This window comes from Phalaenopsis equestris, unplaced genomic scaffold (assembly GCF_001263595.1).
Source record: "Phalaenopsis equestris unplaced genomic scaffold, ASM126359v1 Scaffold000002, whole genome shotgun sequence".
Lineage (NCBI taxonomy): Eukaryota > Viridiplantae > Streptophyta > Magnoliopsida > Asparagales > Orchidaceae > Phalaenopsis > Phalaenopsis equestris.
In genome coordinates, this window is record NW_018164444.1 from 48,162,139 (window position 1) to 48,181,336 (window position 19,198).

Consider the following 19,198-nt stretch of genomic DNA (forward strand, 5'->3'; position numbering starts at 1 on the left):
ATCCATTTATTGCAGTGTAATACAATTTTTCAAGCTCTGCAACACTAAATCCCATAACACAAGAAAAAAAAAAAAGTCACAATGCCAGTGATTATACCACTGATCTAGCACAACAGGATCAAAAAGCACATTTTAATCAAGCAATCAAACTTTGCACTTTATTGAACTTTTAATCTTTAACCTACTAATCTTCATACCCTTGAATGCAGGGGAGGGGGGAAAAAGTTTAAATCACTAATAATGAAATTAAAAATTGTTGCACTTGCTAGGAGTAAGATAAATTTACAGAACAGCATTATAGGCCATATACATAACTTCAGTTACATAATTCAGAAAGGTAGATCATGTAGGTTCTTTAAGTACCTTGAAGCAGGAATTTTCATCAGAGCATTTCTAAGTGAACCAGTTAGTTGAGCGCCCTCCATGAAGGTAGACCAAGGAGATTCTTCAGTTAACATTGAATTCTTTACTACAGTAGATTGAGCAACATAACCAGGCCAGAAGTAAGCAGAAGTATCAATCAAATTCCTAGCAATACATGCTTCAACTATGAGGTGGAGCATGTTTCCCACTGCAAAGGAAATAATTATTTCAATTTGGAAGCAAGAAGATAAATAATCAATCAGAAAAGTTATGCTGATATTGCTCGCGACTACAAGATTTTAGGTGGTGGAGGTTGCAAAAAAAATTTTTATAATGAGGTTAAGATATACGTTTGCACATCAACTAAAGATAAGTAAAAAGTAAATAAATTGTGCATGAACTATCATCATCGTTATTATGGGTATAATAAAAGCTCCAGTATTAAATCAAGCATAACTTACTTTGCAAAGCAAAGTATATATCTCCAGGAAAATAAAGAACAAAACAGGGTTTAAATTGACATAGTTGATTGAACCGATGACCAAACAAGCTTTTAGAATGGTGTTGTCAGATCCTAAACAAGCCTTAGAGTATCACATTGAGTTTATTGTCACTTGGACAGCTCAAATTGGAGCTTAAGACCCAAAACAAGCATAAGTGAGTCCAACCAAACTGGCATGACTACTACGGGCATCTCCCTCTACCAAGAGTAGGGCTGTATTCGTGTCGAACCAAGCCGAGTATATCATAGTTCAGATTTGGCTTGGTATAATTATAAGTTGTTCATGTTCAGGTTGAGCTTGTGTCGAGTTTACATATATTGTTTAAGCTTGACTTGTTTAAATTTTTTAACGTTTGAACTTGATTTGTACTTGGGTTATTCTCGTAAACAGAAATGTGGTAAGGCTTAGATATTATCATGAACTGGAACTAGGGCAGGAATAGCATGCATCATAATGCGGCACAATAACTTCATCAGAAAGGATCCTCTGATTATGGACTCTAGTGAGCAGTTATCGATTTTTATGGGCCAAGTTGAAACCATACGGTCATGAGTTGAACTTAATAAATAGTTTAAGATAGAGAACACATCTCGTCCAAATAGGAGCTGACATCATAAGCATATCTTAGAAAGCTAAAAGAAAATAAAATACATTGATACAATTCATATAAAAATCAATTTTTATGCTTTCCACTGAATAGACTTTGATATTTCCATCAATTATGACAATGAAAAGTGACAAAAAAGACTAAAAAATGATATGTGCCATGAAGTTCAGTTGTTCATAATTTAAGAAAGAGAAAAATCAAGCATGTGTGTGAGCTACTCTTATGTCTTAATAGATAGTTTATGAATGCTTAAAAATATTAAATTCCTACCATCTTTCATGGTGCAGATTAAGATATTATCAGCAAGAGCAAATTATGAAGAAAAACTCTTGAAGCCAAACCCCATAAGATGGTAATGATGTTGATGATGCCATCACTAAGGATAGCTTGAACTTTAGCTGAAGAGAATAGTTAAAAAACAAGCTTCGTAGAAAGATTAGCAGCGCCTCTTCAATAGGTCAGATAGAGGAAAAGAATCATTTATAAAAAGCAGAAAAAAGATAATATATGTTTTGAACAGACGAAATCAGCATGGCAAAGATCTTAACTTAGACAATAAAGTCTAGTTCAAAGGCACATAAAATGGCTAAGTTATCAAAGAACCACCCCAGGAGGGAGAATCAATGAATGGTTCCAAACCAATATCTATGAACAGATTTACATCACTAAGAAAGAACCTAACCTGCTTTAAAAGATGTTCCTTTTTGACTGGCACCATTACCGCTGCTCCCACTCTTAAAATGTGCTATAAATTTTGCTGCTTTTGTAGCAGCATTATTGGCAGCATTAACAACTGATGGAGGAGGAGATAGAAGCCCGGTATACTGCATCAATAACTGAAGGGAGGAAACTAATCCATGTCTTCTTGGAGTTGAATTATTTACTGCTATACTCTGTTCATAATTACTTCTGCCAGAAGTTGTATCAAGTTCTTCTTTCACAATAGAAATAATTACCAATGGAACAATAGATAAAAGCATGCATAACCGAGTGTCCAGGTGAGGTATAGGTCCTTCCCAAGGCTCACGGTCCTGAAAAGTAAACAGTTGAGTAAATTACATTTGTAAATAAGTTTCAAGCAGTAAAAATAAGAAGCATAAAGGAAAAAGAGAAATCTCAACTCGTTGTACGAGCCTTAAAGCAGAAAACCAAAGAGCAATGAAAGTTTCTTGCCAACTTGCTTGGTTGACCACTTGCAATGTTTTTGTCATATCTGCATCATTCAATATTTCCAAGAAGTCAAACCAAAGCTGAATTAAATCATTTTAAAAAATATATAAAATGTGCATAAATTTAAGGACTAAAAGGAAAAAATGACTATAGTTTCTACCGGGTCAGAACCTTTTTCAGTAGAATAATGCACCTGTTAGTATTTCAACAACAGAAACAGCATGAAGATGCTTTCCATCCATGGCATTTTCCATTAGCAAATCAAATGAAATCCAGCAAACTGACCGATCAGCTCCCAGTCTATAGTAAGAAGCAGGTCCACCAAATTCGGAATTGATTAGAATTCCAAGAAATTGGTGTTTATTTAATTTGTATTCCGCATTGACAATTTCCTGAATGTTTGAAACTAATCTAACAGTAATATGATTAAATGATATCAAGCTCGGTGAATTTGAACGATGAACTTCAATAAGCTGGAGTCTCTCCAGAAGGCTGTTAAACTTTGTAGGCCTGAAGTCCACAAGAATTTTAACATCAGCAACCATGGCATGGAATGCATGATTCAAATGATGCAGCAATATAAAAGAAAGATGAAAACAAGTATGGCATTAAGGTACTCAAGAACTTGTTCAGAGACAGTGAAGAAAAAGGTTTTAACTTAGGGAAATTTTACATACATAGCACTTTGGTGTTTTAAACATATGCATGAAAAGATGTATTTCACTTTTAAGAATTGATAATAGTGTAATTTTTATGTGATATAAGAGATTTAAGCACTATGTGTAAATATGAAAGTTTAGGTGTGAGATATGTAAATACATAAAAATATGTGTTACATATGTAAATGCACCTTTAATTTAGTCAGACACAAGCACAAGCAATTCTTTTTAACAATCAATCAAGCAGTGCCTCGAAAATCATTATACTGTTAACGCAGCACATTGAAGGCTAAGTTTTTCTTTGTTGTTTCCTTTATGCATTCTTATTACAAATAATAGCCTTATAGACAAAACCGTGGCCCCATACTCTAAACATGATAGATTGTAGGGATCATTACATACAGGGCACTCGAACATTGCTATTTACAAAATTAGCACCAAAGTGATTTTTTAACCACCAAACAAATGCATTTACGTGTACCATAATCAAACCATTGAGAATTTGAAAAAAAGGAAAAAATTTGATTGGAATTTTATCATGAACTTTAATATTTGAGCAAGAATTTGAAAAGTGGATGAAAGAGGATGCTAGATTTGTAAATAGCGATGTTTCAATGCCAAGTACGTAATGGCCCGATTATAATAGAATAAAGAGAGCATCCGCAAATATTGGACAAAAACTTTAAGAAAATGTGCTCATACCAACGGTGCCATACGAAAATCAACTGCTGATTTTGAAGGAATTTCCAACAGATCTCCATCTCAAAAAAATTTCTATTGAAAGATCTGTAAAATTCAAGCCGCTTCTCTGGCAAAAAATTATGTCAAGAATCCTGGATAAACATCCAAAACTATCAACTCTTTCAATTATTCATCTCTACCCTTGTTGTCAGGCTAAATCCTCAAGCAACCCCTCGTTCTAACACCATTTCTCTCCCCAACTTGGCCCGTAAAGATCTCACCAATGCATCTCCCCATAGATTGAAAGGTAGAGCAAATCCTCTACCATTAAAGAAGATTTATTTTATCCAATCGCACACCTCTCCTTGAAGAGCTTCCTATTCCCTCATATGTTTTTTTTTTTTTATTTTTTATTTTAGTTGGAGTTCTATCATATTTGTTGTTTTCATTTATTACTAATTTATTATCTTGATCTATTTTCCATGTTCTTCCTTTCTTCATTATTTAATTTTTTTCCTTAAAACTGTCAGTTTGTAATATTTTTATATGTCTATTTTCTCACAATTCTTTTACAATTTGGTTATAAATTTGTGTATATTTTTGTTGAAAACCCTTACCTCTAAAATTTATATTGAACCAAACAGAAAAAAAATTTTGATTCATTCTTAGCAATAAAATTTAATTTGCTAAGTTCTAAGACTTTTTATATTTATCCTGTGATAAAAATTTGAGCAAGCCTTTCATTTTTAATTATTAAACTTTTGAATATTAAATAATGAGAATATGAATAGTTGTTATAATTGACTGCTTAAGGAAAAATTAAATTTTACATATCACGCGCTAAAAATGTTTCTTTAGTTAAATGTATAAAATAATAATGTAATAAAAATGAATCTTACAAGGATGTAAATATGTAGTTGTCAGTATTTATAAAAAAATGGTCATTTCGCTAATTATAAATGTAAATTTTTTAAAGGAAAAATTAAGTTTTCCATATCACACGCTAAAAATGTTTCTTTAGTTAAATATATAAAATAATAATGTAATAATAATGTAATAAAAATGAATCTTACAAGGATGTAAATATGTAGTTGTCAGTATTTATAAAAAATAGTCATTTTGCTAATTATATATGTAGATTTTTTAAATTATAGATCTTGGTATGTGCATAAATATACTTAAATAGGAACCTAAATGATTAAACGGGCTACCGCATTTCTGAAAAAAATGCCACAAAATTGATGCGGGAGCATGTTCCCGCACAGTTTTCACGTGGTACAATTCCGCAGGAAAACATACAACAGGAGACATGCCGTCGAAACAGTCATAATTTCCTTTCTTATTCTTTCTTTCCTATTATTCTTCATTCTTTTTCAGTCATTCCTTATATATGTGTGTGTTTGGGCTTAGATTAGCAGGTTTGGGAAAGTTTTATTTCAGATTTTTGTCTGGACAACCACTGGAGTCAGTTTTCTCTTTCGAGGGTTGTATCCAAGGGATTGGTGGTGCTTCAATTGTATCTCTCTCCCGAGTGGTGATTATTTTCCTCCTATTATCTTCTGCATCTTCCCACATCGCTCCCTTCCACCGTACTTCACTGCAGCCACCGACAACAACATACCGATTGCAGTTTTCTACAGTTCCAACCGCCCCCATCACCTTCTCCTCCCACGTCCTCACTACCCTCGTTGTCCCAGCCTTCCACCTTCGCTGTCGAAGCATGAAACACCTTCCCTTTTCTATTTTCCTACCATCCAGTCGCCCCAATGTTGTCCTGCTGCTCCAGCTGCCCATAACTGCTGCCACCCCTCATCCAAAGTCCGGAAACCCCTTCCCAACCTTGCCACCACCTCTCTGAGCCCACAAACCGTCGCCATCATCACCCAGGATTCGCCCTAACGCCAGTTGTGTGTCGTGTGTATTGTACTTTCCATTTCAAGTGTGTTGATTGTAACCATATATTTGCTTCCGGTAATAATATTTTATTTTCCTAATGTGGTTTGGGTTAACTCAGGTATCAACTTTTAATTGTTATTGCCAAAAATTACTCAAAAATTCCATGTTATTTGAATTAGTAGCATGGGAGTTAGCTATGAACGATAGATGAAAAAAAAAAAAACTTACAAAATAAGTGGGCATATGCATATAAACTTTTATACATGAATGAAATGTTCATAGCAGATGGGAGCAAATAAAAAATTAGCATGTTCAAAGAGAAATTGTCTAAGAAGTATGTAAGAAAATACTTGGGTACTGCTAAAAAAATCCTTAGGATGATGATCATAAGATAAATGATGTTTTAAAGTTGACAGAGACGTAATATGGGAAAAAGGTAATTAGCAAGTTCAACATGCTAGATGCCAAGCTTGTAAGTACTCCTTTTGGCAATCATTCTAAGCTATCAAAGGAACAGTTTCCTTTGATAGAGAAGGAATGAGCCCACAAGGAATATTTTATGTTACATCTACCAATTGTTTTGTGTATGTTATGGTATTCACCAAAGCTGACATTGCCCATGTAATGAGAGTTGTAAATAGATATGAGTTGCCCAGGCAAACAATATTGAGAGGCAATGAAGTGGACTCTCAAGGAAGTGAGAAGTACTATATGCTATGCTTTATGCTTCAGAAGGTTTGACTTGGAATCATAAAAACATATTGATGATGACATGGCTAAAGATATTCATGAAAAAAGTATTATTGGGGAATGGGGATGTTTGCATCCCAAGTGATATGATGATCAGTTAGGTTTCATAGTTGTAAGAGATAGCTGCTTTTTCTACAACTTAGAAAGAGTAAGAGCGTGTTGGTCTGACTGAAATAAGCAAGAACATGATTTGGTACCAATTATTTTGGGAAGAATTGGACCAAGAGTATAGGTACATTGTGTTGCATTGTGATAGCAAGAGTATTATTCATTTAACAAAGAATTCAATTTATAATGTTAGAACAAAGCACATTAAACTTCAATATCAACATATTCGATAAATTTTTGAGGGGTAGTATTTAACACTTGAGAAGATTCTTGAGAGCTAACAATTGAGAAGATCCTTGAGAGCTTGAATTCAACAAATATGTTATGTGCAAATTTACTTGGGCTTCACCAAGTTGATGAGTGTCGTTGTAGTGGAGCCATGAAGATTGGTTACTTTCCAATTGATAGATTAAATTCTAGAGCCTAATTTTTTACCTTCATGGTAAATTTGCACAGGGGTTAGAAATTGAACAAGAGTAATCCCCCGACAGTTTGGGGGCGAAGACCACAAAAGGCGTAGAATATTTGTGATTATTTCATCAAAAGCATTATAGAAATTTTATTGTATCTTTTGCCTGCCCAAAATTTTCTCTTGATAAAGAGAGGGGGTGTTGTCTAATGAATAAGAGAAATTTGAATTCTGCAAAAGAAATAGTAATTTGACAGACTACAACAACGACAATTGGACATAGCCATCAATTGGGTATTTGAATTCTGCAAAAGAAATAGTACAGACGACAACAACGACAATTGGACATAGCCATCAATTGGGTGAATACATATGAAATTGTAATGTGTTTTTAAAGCTGGCCTTTCTAGTTTTTATTTTTCTTTCCAGGGTTTCTATAGGTTTCAACTACTTCCCAATGTCATGAATCTCTTTTGAGGCGCACACTTAACTACAAAGAGATGCATAACTATTACATGAACAATGTTTATTATATATTTCTTGTTTTGAAATCAACAGTCAAAATGGTGGACATCCAACACTTCTTTTTAAAAACCTTTACTTTCCTATGGTGACAAATATAACTCAAGATAAAGAATCTAAACATCTCTTTTTGGTACAAAAAATTTCCCAACCAAGTGTGATAATTAACTAAAAAAATTTTAACTTGAGAACATAGTGATGGAGTTTAATTTCATTAAAATACTTCTAACTTACAAGAATTCATCCTGTTTGTTTTATTTGGGCTTTGCGTTTTGTGAATTCAAAACACACTTTTATAGCTACCAGACATATATGGGCTGGTATGAGTTATATACAATCTGCTATATTCCACATCACATATATAATTAGTATATAATCCCATCTCATCACTCCCTATAAGTAATTGCTTATGTTTACCGAGCGATTTTTCCATCCAGAGGCCGTAGGTACGGCTTCCAATGGAAAAATGCCACCTAATTAATATTTATTTTAAAAAATTTTAAATTTTTAAAATTTTTCCCACTGTCATACACTTTTTGAGGTTGGAGTTTTAATTGGGCGACCACATGCAGTTTTGCGTACGGTGAATGTATGCAATAATTATTCGTGTTTACCATCTAATCACATTAAAACAACAAATTGTATTTCAACAACATATGAAACTTCAAGGGCAACATAATGTGTAATAATAAAAACGTTCATAACGAAAAAGGAATTAAACTAAAAACACCATTCTCATAAGAGCTCCTGGGAACTAAAAACGATTAAATGAAAAAAGAAAGGGGCATATTACTAATCTCTTTAAGTCTTTACACATCTAACACCTAAACTTTATTTTTTACATTTATACCACCCAAATCTTTCATATCATGTCAGAAATATCACTATTTTAACTTTTAAAAAGTGAAATACGCATTTTCTTCCATAGGCAAGGTGACATATATGTAAAAATTGATGTTTGGGTGTTAGATATGTAAATATTTAAGAATTGAGCGGTATTTATGTAAATCTTCCAAAAGAAAATAGTACATACATGTTCAAATGAATGAGACGAAGGAAAACTTTGTTTTTCTTGTCCACAGTAATTTTCTCCGCCATTTCTAGCGCCATGAACGTATTAGTCTTACGAAGCTGTTCACGATGTTCGTGCAACCTTTCATTCATGTTTCTTTTAGAATCTGCGCCCAAATCTGGGTAGGGATTTTCAGCCGATGCCAACTTAATACCTAAGTCTTCTAGTATGCTATCCATCAAATTTGTGACGACTGTTAAAACAAAGAAAATCACCGCCTGCCCAAAATCTAATTTATCAATGCCATAGGAATGAGAAAGCAGTAAAGCTTCATCGATAGATTTTGTTATCCTGCAAAGTAATATAAATATATGAGCAGTTTCAGCTCTAGACATGATGAGTAGAAAAATGCAGATAGCAAATAGCTTGTATAATGTTGTTGATGATGATACCTCAAATTATGAAACTGCTCAAACAACAAATAAAAGGGCATTTACATACATAACATCCAATTTCTATGTATTTACATGTCTAACACTGATAAACTTTATTTTTTACATTTAGACCACCCAAATATTTCATATCACATCAAAAATATTACCATTTTAACTTTCAAAAGCTGAAAAACCCATTAATCTAATCCTCAAAAGATTGGGTCGTTTTTTACGGCAGAATATTACACAATTCATCAAAACATTAACAGAAAACTAAACAAACAGATCCATCTGCCGCAGTTCCTCGTATCTTTTTTTTTCAACGTTCGCAGTATCTTAAAAAACAGTTAATCATTATCAAGTATTTAGTTTTCAAATAATTCACATATTTAAAATATATATATAAACAGCCCAGCTAGTTTTAAAATCTCTCACTGCACATTAGATGTGAAAGATATAAACTATAGGAGAGGAGCAATTTAAACACCAAGCCTCCAGAAAAAATTTTAAAGGTAAGAGGTTTACTTCAATTGAGGTTCTTTAATTCACAAATCTCACTGGGTGCATTTGGTCAATCTAGACGATTACAAAGCCATTTGACTTTGAATTTTTAATTAGACCAAACCAACCAAATATAATGTAAAACCGAGCAATAGTTTGGTTACATTATTAAAGTTTGGTTTTGGATAAAACGAAACTACCTATACATAAAATTTATTTGTCCAATTTATGAAAATTATGCAGCTTTTGATTATTATATAGTTGATATGCAATAAACATAATTAAAAATATATAACAAGTTATTGAAGCTCGAATGGAGAAAACAAACAGAAAAAAAAAATATGAATTGTGAAATGAGTTTTAAATTATTACTATTTAATTTTTTTCTATCCAAAATTATTATTTTCACGAATCACAAAGAACATTGAACCGTTAATGTTAAAACCAAACGAAATCATCCAAAAAAAATTGATTCGGTTTGATTTTTCAGTTAGAAACAGATAATGCACACCCCTACTAGAAATTGGGGTTTATCTTGTCCATACCGTCCAACTTAATACCTTGCAATCTGACAGCAACTGATTAAATCAAACTAAACATTACTATATGGGTAATTAGTAAGGTTTAGAATGTCGACATGAAATAGAATTTATAATCAAAATTAAAATATATTGAAACCATTCTGCTTGGGAATATCACTTTTCCAGAAGTAGACTTGCTAGGGAAAGCTAAGATAGATACAGTAGTATCACTAAGATGGTTTTACCCCATTTGACTCATTAACTAAAATAACAAGTAAAAAAAGAGGCTGATTTGATAATACAACTAAGATGGATCAATGTAAACTACTTAGCCTAATGGTTGGGTGGTGCTTTTTTCAATTCAAGACTTGGCACATACGGGAGCGTGCATGAGTTCAAAAACAAAACAAAAGCAAAACTGGTTCTATTAGCTTTATGATTCTAAATGTATACATTCAGAGTTTGAAAAGGTGTAAATGTTGTGGTTCATAAATGACAAGAAAAAAAACTAGCCAATGAACAACCTCTCTTAACAGCTTTCAATAACAGGAAAGACTACTTCAGCATCCGTAACTGAGAGAACTAGTGGTAGTTTAAGCCGAAATTAAGATGTAAATAAACTGAAGCCAACATCCCCTTTTTGTAGGCAGATTTACATACATGCCACTCAATTCTTATGTATTTACATATCTAACACCTAAAGTTCAAATTTTTACATACATGTCACCTTACCGATGCATGGAAAGGTGTACTTCACCCTTTTAAAATTAAATTTGTGGTATTTTTGATTTGATATGAATGATTTAAGTGTTAGATATGTAAATACATGGTGTGTATGCAAATGCCCCTTTTTTAAATCATAACACTACCCATGGTCAAACCCTTCCTCCACTCCACAATTTTTCAACCCTATAAATAAGCCATTTCTAAACTTCTCCAAGTGGTCATGGAGAACTTTTTTGAATGCGTCTGACCAACCAAGCCAGTCTTATCCTCCATAATTTGAGTCTCGGCAATTAACCATGCATTGAAAGGGCCTTCAACACGCGAGAACATTGGCTTTACAAGGATGAAGCCCCGCGCAAAATATAATACTTTGCCGGAACAAAAAAAACAGCACTGATGACATATGTTTGAAAAAATATATATAAAAAATAAACTTAAAAATGCCAAATTACTGTAGACTAAAACAGTTTAAGGGGATATAAGCTTCATATGAAGCAAGACGTCGTCTTCAAGGTTTTCAACCAATACTATTTCCCCCGCTCTCCACACACCAAATAAATAAATAAATAAATTCTTCATGAGAGCTGAGGGAAGAAAAAAAGGAATTTTGATTAGGGATAATTACATAGAGCACAAGAAACATTGATAATTTTCAAATCAAGGGCATATGTGATTGTTTGAACTATGAAACCGATACATTTACACGTGCCAAGATCAAACTATTGTGAATTTGATGAATATGAAAAATATGAGTTGGAGTTTTATCATGATCTTTGATATTTGAGTGAGAATTTGAAAAATGGATGAAAGAAAGTGCTTTATTCGTAAATAGCAATGTTTTGGTTGGCCTGTATGCAATTGCCCCTTTAGATTAAAATAAAAATTGATTCTTTGCTATTTAAATTATAGGAAATCTAAGAAGAAAGAAAAAAAAATCCTTTAATTTTTTATATTGGGAATTGAAAATAAATAAATAAATAAATGTTATAACAATTTCACATGCATGCCTTGCAGGTCAAAAATGCATTAAATTTTTGTTCTTTTCTAAGAATAAAGACAATATAAATGCTATTATAAATGTTATAATCAATTTTTTGTTCTTTTTTAAGAATAAAGAAAAAAAATATATCGGACTGTAAAACAAAAATTAAGTAGAAGAAACGTACTTATCTCTGCAATTACCAGCATCCTCCAACGATAACGACACACCATATCGACCGAGCAGCTCCAAGTAAAGCCTGTAAGCCTCCGGCTGCGACCGGCGATGCGGAATCACCCTAAATACTCGACAAAAATCACCAAAAAATCCAAAACAGTACTCAAAAGCATCCCAAGTCCTTCATCCGTACCTAGATGTAAGCAGCGCGAGGACATCACCCTAAATACTCGACAAAAATCACCCAAAAAATCCAAAACAGAACTAAAAAGCATCCCAAGTCATTCATCCGTACCTAGATGTAAGCAGCGCGAGGACATGAAGCGGTGAAACGAGACGAGTTTTGATGGCTTGGTCGATAAGCTTCCATAGAGACGGCGTGTTGTTTCTGAAACATAAAAGGGAGACGAGCACTTGTCCCAACTCCGTGCTCGGTCCCCCGGTGAAGCCGACGCAGCCGAGCTCGGTTGGGGCCGCCACGGCGGTTTCCATGGGGGCGCGGACTAGGTGTTCGACGTTTTGTCTCAATGTTGTACGAGATATAGAAGACGGAACCGGGGGAGAGGTTTTCGGGGTTGCGGTACGGAGGGTCCCCGGATGACGAAAGCAAACGCGACGAGATGCGTGTCAAACTTGATTGGATATTTCCACATAAAAGGGTTCATACAAATTTTCTCCTAATGCTATTATAGAAAAATTTGGGTACCCAAAGCTAGGTTATTCATAAGGGATTGAAGAATTATATTCATATTATATTTTCTATAATCTTCATGTAATTTAATTGTACAATCCAGTAAGTTTCACATTTTTATTTTCATATATTTATAGGTTACATGTAGGGTATAGGGGGTTATAGGGAGTATAACGTTGATATAACCTCTCAATACCTTCTGAATAACCTCTCTAATGCACCCAGTGTTGCGTACGTCTTAAGTACACAAATTTTTTTCAATTGGCAAAGCAAGGCGTCCAAAAATATAAATGATGTCATGAAAAAATTCTAGATTTGTGATGATTATGACTCATAGAAAAATCATATGAAAAAACGAAGCATAATAGTTACAGCAACAACAAAAAAAAAACCTATGAATGAAGAAAAGCTCAAATCAAATTCCAAAACCCATGCAAAAAAAACTTAATTTAAAAGGGGCTATTATACAGAACTACCCAAAACTTGCAATTTACAAATCAATCACCCTCTTTCATCCATTTTTCAAATTCTCACTCAAATATCAAAATTCGCCCCGAACCATATTTTAGTTTGACCGTAACACGTGTAAATATATACATCGGTTTGGTAGTTCAAAAAATCACTCGGCGCGTAATTTGTAAATATCAATATTTTAAGTATTCTGAGTGAAGTTATCTTTTGAATGAGTACTCTAAAGGTTCGTAATCTCCACATCCTAACTACCAACATTGATACAAGTCACTATTAAAGCTTAATAATCAAAAGAAAGCTTAAGGATCAGATTCAAATTTTCAACGATCTTTGTCATCTCCGTGTGTTTCAGCCAGACGAATTCAATTAATTGAAAAGGATTAAGAAATCCCGAGTCAAATTCAATTAATTGAATTTAGGGGGAAGTTGCCCATGTTTCAATGGAGACTTTTCAAACGTGGAAAAATCCATCTCTATCTGAAAAAAATAATGAAAAAATAGTAATTGGAAGATTTACATGCATAACACTCATTTCATATGTATTTACATATCTTACACTCACGCTTCAAGTTTTAATACATGCCACCTTATTTATGCATAAAAAGGAGTTTCTCATTATTTTTTAAGTTAAAATAATGGTATTTTCGATGTGATATGAAGATTTTGAGTGGTAGAAGTGTAAAAAGTTTAGTTTAGATGTCAAATTTGTAAAGACATAGTAATTGGGCGGTGTGTATGTAAATGCCCCCATAATACCTTTCACCTCCTCCCCAATATTGATTAACCCGGCACAACTTTCGCATGAGTTAATATATATATATATTATTTGTCTTATTCAAAAAATGATTCTCCTATTTATTGATGAGATAGTACCTTATTCAAAAAAATGATTCTCCTATTTATTGATGAGATAGTACATTATCGTGATATTATATTCTTGTCATGTTTTAAAGGAGTTCATACTATGGTATTTTTTATATTTTATATGGGTAAGCAAGTCATTCGGATATTCTTAATTGGCATCGGGTCGACAAGGTCATCTTAATCAACTGAACTTGGTCGATATGGGTCAACTTTGGCCTTGTTGGCTTGGCTCAGACATCATCACTTGGTCGAACAAGTGACCTCATGATCTACTGGCAGTGGGCCCACATTTATCGTACTCTTTCATTATAGACCATTAGATCTTCTCGAGATCAATGTTGACACATTTTTTATCTATAACATATACGTAAAAATCAAAGTTCAAGTGTTAGACACATAAATACATAGGAATTGAGTGGTATGTAAGTAAACCTTGTCTTTGATGCTTATATGTAATGACATTAGAATTTTTGCATAAAAATTGAGCTTTTCCAAATCAAAGTAACTTGTAGTAAGTATGTTACAACGTCTCTTATATCATTGACATCTGTTATGGTATGGCTCATATACCATATCGGGACAGACTAACATCTACATACATAGCATTATTATGGGGTGGGGTTTTATCTTTACCTTTGATGTTTGGTGGTGGTTTATGTTGATTTGTGTGTGAAGATGGTGATGTTGTAGAGGTGGTGGTTGTTGGGTGGTTATGTTTATATTAGAGGATGTGTGTGATGATGGTGTTGTGGAGGTGGTGGTTGGTGTGTGGTTGTGTTTGCATTAGAGGATGTGTTGGTGAATGTGTAGAGGTGATGGCGTTGTGGAGGTGGTGGTTAATGTGTGGTTATGTTTGTGTTAGAGAATGTATTGGTGGATATGTAGAGGTGATGGTGTTGTGGAGGTGGTGGTTGGTATGTTGTTGTGTTTGTGTGGAGGTGTTGGTGTCTGAAGGTGGTGACATTGTGAATGTGTTGGTGTGTAGAGGTGTTTGTGTGTGGATGTGGTGATAATGGTGATGTGTATGTTGTGTTGTAGTGTGGTGTGGAGAGGTATTAGTGATGATATTGTGACATTTCTATTTTTCTTTGAGTTGTGATATTGTGGCATTCTTATTTACGTTAATTAGTTTTTTTTTTTCATGCTAGTAATATGATGGTTAAGAGAAAAGAAGTTGGTTCGTCTGCAAATATGGGATTAAGAGACAAAATTAATATTTTGTGATATTTGCCTCAACGAGGTCAAACTGAGAAATAGGATGATAACCTATTTCAATAAGAAAGGCTAGCAAAATATTATTAGAAAATTTAATAAAAGTACGGACAGAGGGTATAAAAGTGTTGGCATAAATTTTTTATGTCACAAGTGTAGGGTGTCCACCTGGACCAACTTTATGACTCGGGATAGAGTACGGCCCGTCTGTAGCATCTAGTTGTTCAGACACCCACCTGGGACTCTTTGGCGCTTGTTTGGGGCAACTAGTAAGGGTTGGTGGTAATTCAGCCTTACCTAGGAAAAAATTTCCTCTCGGAAGGGTTTCTTTGGGAAATGAGATGTGCTTGGAGCCTAAACTGATGTTTAGAAGTCACCAAGATCCTTGCATGGCCAAAGGGACCCACGGAATCCGCCTACAAGCATTTTGGTAAAATTAGGGTTCAGGACACCCTACATGCGCCGCGGCTTAAGACAACTGACGGTGGCAATTTCCCCAGCATATGGCTGATGAAAATACTCCATTCTGGAGCTATGAGGCCACATGTCACTCATATATATTCCCCTATAACTTTTGGATTGAAAAAATGCTAAGTTGGGTGCACTCGGCAAAAATCAGGATTTCAGGATAGAACGACGCCCCGACGCCGACCCCGGGAGTCCACACACCATAAAATACCTTTTTGAACCATCTAGCCTGAGCACTCGGGAGTCTAGCACGTAATTGGGACACTTGGGCTCATGCCCGACACTTGGGCGTCGAAGACCATAAGCCTAGGCGCCCAAAACAAGCAAAAAAGACCCATTTTCCCGAGAGCATAACACCCTGCGCCACCCAGGCGGTGCCTCGATGCCACGTCAGACTGTCTGGTGCTTAGACCTTAGACTAGAGCCTTAGCACCTGGGTACACGGTGCCTAGTCACTGGTCACAATCCAGATTGCAAAAATGGCCAATTCGGGCATCGTTTCGACTCCCAAAGTCGTTGTTTTTGCAAAAATTTATGCATGTGAAAGTGATGCAAAAGGATCCTTTTCCCTCACTTTGGAAGTTTGTTGAGTATCTTTTGAGGGCATTTAGGTCGTTTTGAGGGAGAGGTTGGCTACTTAACCAAGCTAGCTCTCACCATCCAAGAGAATCAATTGCATTCGGTTAGGGGAAAAGGCAGAGAAGTGGTGAGGGAGCTTTTGGAAGGTGGTGAGGGCATCTTCTATTAAAGAGCTAGGGTTTTCTTCTTCCTCCACCGCTTCTTTGTCATCTTCTCCTCCTTTTTTTTCTTCATTTCCTCTTCTTCTTGGAAGTTCTTCTTCTCCCTTGAGGGCTTGGAGCTCGAGGTTTTCTTGAAGGGAGAATGTTAAAGGATGGCCATCCTCCAGCATTTCCTTCTCATATGCTCTTCTTCATACCCTTCAGTGAAGCTTTTGAGAAGGAAGAAATCCCACAAGAGATCTCTCAAATCCTCTCCCAAGCTCCTCTCTTTCAGCCTCAAAGCCTTCTATGATGCAAAACTCCCTCTTAGAAGCCTTCAAATATGATTTTATAGCAAAATCACGATTTGGGCCATCAAATTTCTTTTCTAATTTGTTTTACACTCATCACAGTAGTCACACCCATAAACGGCATGGTCACGATTTTTTTCTATCAGGGCTGGTGTGGTCATGCCTGATTGTGGCATGGTCAAGTCGTCCTACTGCAACCTATGGCATGGTCATGCCACCCTACTATAAACTATGACATTGTCGCGACGCCCTATTGCAACATGTGGTGTGGTCACACCATTTTCGGGCGTCAGCCTTGTTCGATCAATGGTGCATTCATGTCGCCTTTAGGTGTTCGCACCACTTCGGAGCACTTTCTTGCTGGATTTTCTCGTTCCATCTCGTTTGTATTCAATTACTACATCCTACACAAATCTGACAAAATACCTTTCTCGGGCGTAAAACTACACTAAATAAATGAAATTAAGATACAAAATTCAAGGAAAATAATAGGTGAAATGACTTTAAATTTACGCATGTCAATACCCTTAAACTTACTCTATTGCTTGCCCTCAAGTAATCACATTGCTCAATTTGAATTTTTAATAGAATTAATACTATATAGTTTCTAACCTTTCAAACTGTCTTATCAAAACTGATTAAATGTATGAATTATTATTTATATGTGATTATCTTTAATAATTAAGGATTTGACATTTCATTAATTCCTTTATTTTTTTACTTATGATAACCCCCACAAATCCCTTAATTAGTGTCATTTACAATCTCTTTCACGAGCCTCAAATATCTTTAGTATACTTGTAGTAGATTCTAGCCAACTTAAAACTCACTTAATTCTTATCCTTTAGAATAACTTATATTGTGTTTGTAATGAAGAAAGCAAGGCTTAATTCACAATTAAGTCTCTTTAGCCCCCCCTTCAACTTTCCTGTATTGACTTGCATTTTGTTGTGCCTACCTCTAGCTTCTCCTCAGAGGCATTTCACTTTTTTTTGTTTTTTTTTTCTTTTATTTTTCCCTTTTCCATGAGAATTACTATAACAGGTGGATAGCTTTTCCTTTTTTAGATTTTCTTTTAAATGTGAAGACGGGTTATATTTGTCAAGCAACAAAATTGAACATCACATTATTTGAATGTTCCACCTCTAAATTATCCTTTTTGGTTAAGGTTTAAGATAACATTAATGTGGTTTAAATGAACTGAAAAAGAATAAATATATTTTTATTTGATTACTCAATACTTAAATTTCCCTTTTTAAACAATTTATGGGTTTCTCCTAAGTGAAATCCGAAGTTGTTAAGCTCCAGCATCGCCTCCTTACTCACTGAAGTTAATCTTCTGCTACACAACATTTATTTGCTTGTAATAGATTATGATAAGCAATTTAAATAAATCAAAAACTTCTAACAAAAGTTATAAAATGATGTATAAATCTTTTGTTGAGCTCTATAAATTACTTATCAGGTTCATAATAAGGTAAAGTACTACCTCCCCTAAACTTGTGTTTTTCAATACATGCATTATAGAAAATAAAGATACGAAGTCAATAAGGGCAATAAAAGGTAAAAGCATGCTATATCACAGGACTCTCGGAAAGTAAAACATCTCGGCAATTGAGTAAGAACTCATGTGCAATGAGAATCTCAGACTAGATGTTGCTACTTTGTAGGGCAACAAGGTTCCAAACTAATTCAAATGAAACTTTAATGTAAATTTCAAAGTAAATTACAATACAAATGCATGCATATGTACAAACATGATCAACACATCAATTAACACTTGGGTTGCCTCTCAAGATAGTTCTTGGTGTAATGTCATCAACCTGATAAGGCCTCAGACATTGCTCTAAATGGGGTTGCTTGAATCAAAATATCAACTTAGTAATCTTTGATAGTTCATTTCAACTTCCAATAAAGTTGTGTCCTCGGTTTCCTCTCAAAATAGACATTGCTCTAAATGGGGTCGCTTGAATCAAAATATCAACTTAGTAATATTTGATAGTTCATTTCAACTTCATATTGTCTTAGGGTTTCCAATAAAGTTGTGTCCTCGGTTTCCTCTCAAAAATTTTAATCTTATTTTGACCACTACTGAAGGAGACTCAGTAACCTCTTACTTTCAGTCAGATAATCCCAAGTGGTTTTTATCTATTAATTCAGATGGTTTCCTAACATACTTGAGTTTCATGGTTAGGCTTCTCCTATTGGAAGATTAATATTTTCATCAATCAAGCTCCCGAAGAATTTATCAATTATCCATTGCTCTTCCAAGTGAACATCCTCAAATTCTGTTGATTGAATTTTTACCACCATAGCCATCATTTCAGTTCTTTAAGTTGGATTCTTCCTATATGCTTGGGGAAAGTCTGTTAATTTTTAGACATTAAATGTAACTGTTTGATCATTTTTTCTCAAAATTACTGTCGGCACTATTTTTGGTGTGG

General features: G+C 34.5%; 1 protein-coding gene across 1 annotated transcript in view; it reads right to left on the bottom strand.

The window, feature by feature from the left end:
• Positions 1-12,476, bottom strand: part of LOC110039493 (mediator of RNA polymerase II transcription subunit 33A-like) — a gene marked incomplete at both ends in the record, with an annotated part of 20,508 nt that extends 8,032 nt beyond the window's left edge. The window contains 8 exon segments of the mRNA XM_020744579.1: positions 1-44; positions 364-571; positions 2,156-2,504; positions 2,595-2,686; positions 2,837-3,153; positions 8,702-9,031; positions 12,029-12,139; positions 12,314-12,476. The exon segment at positions 1-44 is cut by the window's left edge and continues 8 nt beyond it. Coding sequence (XP_020600238.1) covers positions 1-44; positions 364-571; positions 2,156-2,504; positions 2,595-2,686; positions 2,837-3,153; positions 8,702-9,031; positions 12,029-12,139; positions 12,314-12,476 — 1,614 coding nt within the window.
• Positions 12,477-19,198: the final 6,722 nt, after the last annotated feature.